Genomic DNA, 7,860 nt, shown 5'->3' on the forward strand with positions numbered 1-7,860 from the left:
TAACATTTATTTGTTATGTATATTTTTTTTATTTATTTTTTATCACTTTTTCGCACCTCTGTGGATTGTAATACAAACCCATTACTTTTGTTTACCCTCCCTTCCCCCAAAACACCAAGGCATATTGCCACAGTGAGACATAAGGGGCTTCTGTGATTAAGGGTTGCATTTCTAGAGGGGATCCCAAGTGGGGAGTTGTATGTTTGTTATTCGCATGTTAGTTACATTTCTGCTTGTCGTAAAGATCTCCGCTTGTTTCTTATTTAAGATCTCTACTACTGCTACTACTACTACTACTATCTCTCTCTCTCTCTCTCTCTCTCTCTCTCTCTCTCTCTCTCTCTCTCTCTCTCTTCACACGTCATATGTGGTTTAGTTCTCCCACTGCAAGAACTTAGACACCAAGGTCGGAAAGTGGGAGTGAGAAGTCAGCGCCCCCAAGAAGGGGGCACTCTGACCTACAAAAAAGTGCCTGGACAGCCCCGTCGGCATTCCCGGTAAGGGCGCCTCAGACGATTAGAAACAAACTTACCCCTTCTCAAAGAGAAAAGGCAAAGCCTGGATAGAACTGCACAGAACTAAACTCCCACCACAAAATCACCAGGGACTGGGTCATTACAGGAATGGTCTAATCTCTGTTAATTTTGGGGGCCCAGGATGAAAAACCCTTCCTTTATTATCTCTCATTCCTTTTTTTATGGCATAGATCCACCCGTTAACTTTTCTACCACCTCAAAGGAGGAAGGCTATACTTTTCACACGTGGAAACATCTTTCTTTTTAACGTAGACGAACTAATATCATTATATAGATATATATTCCCCCAAACCCTGTGGCCTTGATGGAGGGGAGACTTAAACTTGCTGCTATAGATTCAAATGATCTGAAATAACAGCAAGGGGAGACTTGATTCCAAATATTTCTCATATGTTATATCTCCCTTCTTTTGGAAATAAGGTATGATTATGGATATCTCCAGTATCAAATAATCCTTATACACTGTGAAATTTTCTTTACGTATACGAAAACCAAAGAGGGGAGATATAGCACATGAGAAATATTTGGAATCAAGTCTCCCCTTGCTGTTATTTCAGATCATTTGAAACCATAACAGCAAGTTTTAGTCTCCCCTCCATCAAGGCCAAAGGCTGTGAGAAAATATCACACAATTCATATGCTAAACAAGGAAAATAAATGACATGGGTTGAAACATTATATGTCTGTAAATAAAGTGCCAAAAATAGGCTCTGGATGATGGATGATCCATTAAATGTGCGATCTTAACGGCAAATGTCACATAGCCCACTACACAATTCAGGTCATTACCTTTCCAACAAGCCTTCATTTGTTAAATTCTGATTAATAGTCGCTGAATTTTGGAATTTATAAAATTGCCCAAAAAGGTGGTATATATGTTTTTTTTTTTTTTTTATTACCGTTTTATCTGTTTGGCTACATATATTTCTGATGTTGGATCATGTTTACGGTCCGACAGCTTCGTCAGGCCTCGCAGAAGGGGTTGTTAGTTATTGGAAAAAAGGTGTTTTTAAGAAAGAAAAAAAAGAAAGAAAAGGGGAGGGGGAGTCGGGTGTTGACAATATTTCAGTTTTGAAGGTTAAAGATACATTCGATTGTATTGTGTGTGTGGGGGTAGCAGATTCAGGTAGGCATACTTGAAAACCTAGAAAAGTCGTCATTTATGACATGAGGGTTAAGGTGGAAAGAAAGTAAAAATTTACCTTTTTTTTTTTTTTGAAGTAATAACTACTTTTTGTTTTCATTTTATTTCAGCTTTTCATTCATCGTCTTCATCAAGTGGTGCAATGTCACAACACAGTTCGCCCAACAGCCAGCCACAAAGCCCCCGCGGAGTCATCCCTTCCACCAGCAATGCTCTTACATCAACAACAATGAATCAGGGTGTCGGTGGGAGCGATAACCTTGGAGTCGGAGCAAGTGGCGGTGGTGGTTCCAACAACAACCATCTCCACCAATACCACCACAGGCACTATTATCATCACCCCCACCAGCACAAGTCAGGACTTCAGTCACATAATAACCGTAACTCAACCGCCATTAAAACGACCTCATGTGACACGGACTATTTTCAAACGCTTGCCGTTCAAGGCTCTTCACGGTCAGGGACAGTGACAAACTTCCTCTATACTTGCCCCTCATGCGAGGACAAGCGGACCAACGCTGTCGGCGGTTCCTCTATGATTCCGTCCAATTCGTCCATGGCTGGAGCTTCCATTGCAGCCAAAGGATTTCACACGAACCATTCGTCATCAGCAAATACACCGCCCCATTCCAAACTGTTGCATTCGTTGCAAACGCGTGCCTCAGGTCTCGATTATGCTCACGCCCTACAGCGGGCCCTATACTTAGCAAAATCCTATGGGCGGCAGGTCAACTCCACTGCCATGACTACCTCTACTGCGTCGACAACTACAGCCGCAACTTCTACATCAACCGGAATGGCTACATCTCCGGTAGCATCAAACTCAGGACTAGTGCATATGTTTCCGACGCCGGCAACAGCAGCAGCATCATCACACAACTCGGATAATGCATGCAGCTCTCCAATGTTTCTAGGGCGTACTCGCTTTTATCCCTCGAAACGGCTTAACTCATGGGAGAGTGATCCCGAGTTTGCAAGCAGTAAAAACAACATAAGTACAGTGGCAACATGCGGAAGCTGTAGTTCAGACCAGAACCCTAGTATTGAGAGTCTGCAGTGCAATTGCTGCCGGCGTATGAGTGACTCGACATTCATTGACAGTAACCAGAGCACTTACGGCAGTACAGACATGAAAGACCCGAGTGATGTGAGCAGTTACGATTCAAATGTTTATCGAAGCGAGACGCCAGAGAGTGCCAAGATCGACTGTTCAAACCGCACTTCGCTCCCTAGCCATCGCAATTCCTATCTATCAAATCCAATATCCGGTTCAAAAAAGATGCAACCCTACAATCATCATCACAATAATAACAAAAATAATAACAATAATAATAAAAGTCACAATCACCCACATCATCACATCAAACCACACCCAAAGCAACAACAACCACAACCAAACAGAAAGCGAGACAGCTACTACACGTCGAGGCATAAAGCTGTTGAATATTGCCTCGATTATAGCAGCAGTAGTGATACATCGGCCGGCAGCTATGTCGACCGGAAAGGGGGCCGAGGATTGAAGAGATCGATTTGCAATCTGAGTCAAGCTTCATCGGAACATTCACTGAGTCAGCTGTCAGCCATGTCGGGAAGCGATGAAAGCTTCTCGTCTGAAACTAGTCACATTCTAGCCAAACGCAGTCCAGTTCTGTCTGGTTCGTCAACCACCACCTCCACCTCTGCCACCACCTCCACGCCGGCGCCCCCTCCTACTGACCTACCCATCCGTAAAGATGATTCGTCGTCCTCATCTTCCCCCAACGCGACTAGCAATACTGTGATAAGATCCTTTAACGAAACTCGTTCTTTCACGCAAAACTGTCTCCAAAACAAACCCTCAAAACATTTCCCATCGCCAAGTCACAATAGACACAGACATTCTCGGTCAATTTCATCACGGCGGCATGCAGCTGCTATGCGTAACCGACACTCTGTACCCTCATTAAGGGCAAAATTAAAACCAAATGGATTGCCAGGTTCAACAACGGTTGCTTCGGGGACGACCGCCGCTCCACTCGTAGGCATCCTCAGTGGTCTACGAAGAGGAGAAGAGATCTGGGAACATTATAGACTGTCTAAAGGACGAGGTGAAACAGGCTTAGGATTGGGTAATAGTGGTGACCAACACTGCCCGCTCCCGCTAGACAGAACAACACCGCAAAAGACCCCTAATAATATCTCGTCTCCCCCTTCTCCAGCACCAGCCACCAACCCTCTATCACCCTCATCCGTTTTGAACAATCGAATACCAACCCTTTCTGAAGAAGAGGAAGAGGAAGAGGATGACGATGAGGTTGAGGAGAACAGTGACGGGTCTGTGCCTCCACCTGCACCGTCAGTTCCACTGCCGGCCACCCCACTCCTGCTAACTTTAGAGCGTCTCTCCTCTGTTTGCCTTTCATCTTCACACCACAGTGCCGCATCTCACGGCAGACTCTCAAGCTCACAGCATGGACTGATGTGTCCACGCTGCATCAAACATAATCATTCTTTAACTGCTTCCAATCCACGGCGATCAATGGTGCTTTTCACAGAACCTCAAGGTAAGTCAGTCATGAGATTGATTATCATAAAACATTAATGACAATATACTACTACTACTACTACTACTACTACTACTACTACAAGTAATAATAATCATAACCGAAATAGTACAGGGTGGAACCATAAATTTGTCACTCTAAAGAGAACAATACTTTTTTTTTTTTTTTACAAAGGAATCACCATTTATCAAGGCCAAGAGACCACTCGAGGATAAGGCTTAATAAGTGTACAATGGTCAATAGGACAATGACGTAGTAATCGTTAGTAGTGGAAATTTGGTAAATTAGATTACTTAAGTGGAACACCTCATCAAGAACTTGTTTACATTGGACTTAAAGACGACCATATTATAGTCAGCCAGAAAGCAGGCAAATGGAAGAGAGCTCCACAGGTGTGCAGTTCTAAGAAAGAAGCTTTGTTCATGGAATCTACGTTTAGGTGTACAGCTTTATTTTAAAACTTTTATTAAAGTAATCAATTCAAGTAACGATTATGTAGTAGTTGCCTTCAGCTCCAATCACTGGCTCAATACGGGTCCAGAACTGGGAGCAAGCCTTTTTCGCAAGCACCGGTGGGAGTTAGGAAAATACTAGGTGGATAGCAGCAATCAGGCTGGCTTTGGTGTTGTGGGAGGTCATGTTAATGATGTTCTCAACATATGACCAAACAAATTAATCCAGCGGGTTCAGGTTGGGTTGGGGGCAATGCAAGAAGGTTGGTTAGTTGTTTTTGTTTTACGGCATATCAACCCTTTTCAGGTTATTTAATGCCGAATCCAGTGATTTTGAAGAAAAATTTTTTAATAGAGTATATTTGGGTTTTTTTCAAGTCGGTTTCTATTCAACCGATAGTTGGGACCCTAACAGGTACTACAAGTCCGAGTCAGAGTGGACCTGGGAGCAATGGCAATTAAAGTGTGGCTCCACACTCCCCAAAGCCCCCAAGCTGGGGCCTCACCATCGGATATAGTTTAAGGTCATATCCAGGACCAGTGAAAGAAGGGTATAAAGTCGTAGTACTCCTTCTGAAGCCAAACATGCATCTCTTTGGACTTGTGGACTAGCATTGAGTCTTGCCACACCCAGGGTCTGCCAGCAGCCACCTGATTGCACCAGGGGATCACTGCACTCTTCAACACATCCAAATATATTTTGGAGTTGATTTTCAAGCCGACTTCAAAGATATGAGATGGCATGATATGGTCCTCACTTGAGACCACACCAAAGACGATGGCTGGAAACTTCCTTGAGCTGTGCCCTCAAGCATTGAACTGTCCAGCAATGCATTTTTACGGTGCTGGCAATAGTCCTGTTGTCATAACTTGGATCTGTAGAGAGCATCAATCGTACAGCGGTGCATTTCCGATCTCACTCGTTGAACATTGTGTCACTTTTAGACATAATAGAAGGCTCCTATCGCTCTGGCCAACTAGTAGATAATCTGCTACAAAAAAGAAAATTGGTTTTCATCAAACGGAAATGGAATCATGTTGTGTTTCCTAGGGCGACAATTTTATTGTTTCACCCCTGTAATAAAAGATTCCACTGCGCAGAAACCAACGAATATAACCAGATAGGGTTCACTAATCACGGGTAATTTGTATTGTTTGAATTATTCAGATGTCTGTGCTGATTTTCAGTGTTATTTTTACAATTTTTTGGCCTTCTTCAGATGTATTTTAGCACTTATCCGTTACAATACAGGTGTAGCGTAACGAATAAAGTACTAAGTGAAATTTAGTTCTAAGCGATACTAAGAATACAATTGTAAATTACATACTTAAGACTTCTACCCGACTAATGGATCAAGACCATGCTACCCTTCATGAATTAGAAAAGGGTTCCGTTCAAAATTCCATGCAGATTCCCAAGTTCGACAAAAAGACTCCAGATTTCGACAAGATACACCTAAAGAAGGTCAGAGATTATATTAGCTGAAAAACTTGACCTACTTAAAAGTAGCCCGATCTCTTCAACTTATATATTGTATGCCATAAGCGGAATATGCTGCTTTCCGATCCAATGGGGGGGGGGACAACAATACATATACAAATCTAATTAAGTGCACAATGAATGACCGGCCTTGCCTTATTCTTACATTCTTTCAGTACACAAGAATTCAGGTTACTTTTAAGTGGGGCACCCTGTACTAAATCCAAATACATCTCATATGTCCATATAAAGATCTGCCACATTTTGAATGGATAAAAAAGGATTCAGCTAAATGCAGAATCTTCAAAGAATCGAGAGAGAGAGAAAGAGAGAGAGAGAGAGAGAGAGAGAGAGATGTCGGTAGTGGACATTCCAAAACCAAATATATATTTATTTTTTATTCATAATATTTTATGGTGTCTTACATGTGTTTCTTTGACTGATGGAAAAACACCAAACCAAACATCAGAGACAATTTATATGTTCCTCAGAAAAAATACAAAACAGTTGGAATTTTTTTTTTTTTTCTTGGATTAAAGACGATAAAAGTTGGTGAAAAGAAATAGAAATCCTTAAAAATCATAAGATTCATAAAAAAATTACTTATTAAAAATGTATTGGAACCCTTATGGATAAAAAGCTGTGGGAATTTTAAGCCCACAAAAGTGTAGCAACATTTAAAGCGCCTTATGTATTTTTTTTTAATTATAGCTGTGCTTATGAATTTTAGGTTCAAAAACTAAAGGCAGCAAAAACTATTTAAAAATATAAGGGATAAAATATTATTAATAAAGGTTTATATTTAATCAAACTAAATTTGCCTTTTAAAGGCTTCTTCGGGGGTGGGGGGGCATTGTTTTTTAGTTTTTTAGTATTTTAGTATGAATTCAAAATTATTTTTATTTTTTCGATGCATATTGATTGTGTATTTTTTTTTTTAATTTTATTGTTTATTTTTTAGGGACAGTTATGACATTGCCTTTGGAAGAGAAAGAGAGATATGATCCATCAAATGCCGTCTGATGATCAAACTAAAAAAAAAAGAATGAAATGAAGAAATATATTTAAAGCAAATTCCAAGTTCAATGCGGATATTTTCAATCAAAAAAGAAGAAACCCCCCCCCCCACCAATGAAAACAAAAGGATGAAATAATAATAATAATAATAATAATAATGATAATAATAATAATAGCAAAGAACTTATAAATGGACAATAATGTCGCTGAATTCATTGGAGGATTTTCCCTTTCGTCTGTTGTTGAATAAAAAAAACGGGGGGGGGGTATAAAAGAAATGATTATTGCCAAACATTTGGTAAATGAACAAAAATCTACTTTGGATTTGGGGACAAAATAAAAGTTGATAGAACTTGTTTTCTTCTGATATGACGATATCTCCTAAAGGCCTGTGTCCATCCACTTCGTCTTGATTGACTCCGAACGTCACTGATATCACATGATGATATTACGTGCAGGCCTTTCCACAATCACTCTTACTGCCTTTATAAATCGTCAAATGGTGTGTGGTTCCATAAGCGAACTATGTTAGTTCATCCACTGCACCCGTTTCTATTTCAGAGGCGGATTGGTATCGCAAAATGGACAGAAAAATGCATCTAAACTGAGGCTATCCGTGCAGGCCCTGATCGTGACAGATGCATAGGGCTTGGCCGAGAGAAACTATAGTAAAGACATCAATCGGGTT

The 7,860-nt window shown here is 40.9% G+C and overlaps 1 protein-coding gene across 1 annotated transcript in view; it reads left to right on the forward strand.

Annotated features, from left to right (window-relative positions):
• Window positions 1-7,309, forward strand: part of LOC145276389 (uncharacterized) — a 340,530-nt gene extending 333,221 nt beyond the window's left edge. Inside the window, exons 9-10 of the mRNA XM_080127738.1 lie at window positions 1,791-4,223; window positions 7,117-7,309. Of these exons, the coding sequence (XP_079983864.1) occupies window positions 1,791-4,223; window positions 7,117-7,178 (2,495 nt within the window). The 3' untranslated portion in view covers window positions 7,179-7,309. The remainder of the gene's footprint in view (window positions 1-1,790; window positions 4,224-7,116) is intronic.
• The last annotated feature ends 551 nt before the right edge of the window (window positions 7,310-7,860 follow it).

The sequence above is a fragment of the Euprymna scolopes genome, chromosome 1, assembly GCF_053919585.1.
Source record: "Euprymna scolopes isolate OS-2025 chromosome 1, ASM5391958v1, whole genome shotgun sequence".
NCBI lineage: Eukaryota > Metazoa > Mollusca > Cephalopoda > Sepiida > Sepiolidae > Euprymna > Euprymna scolopes.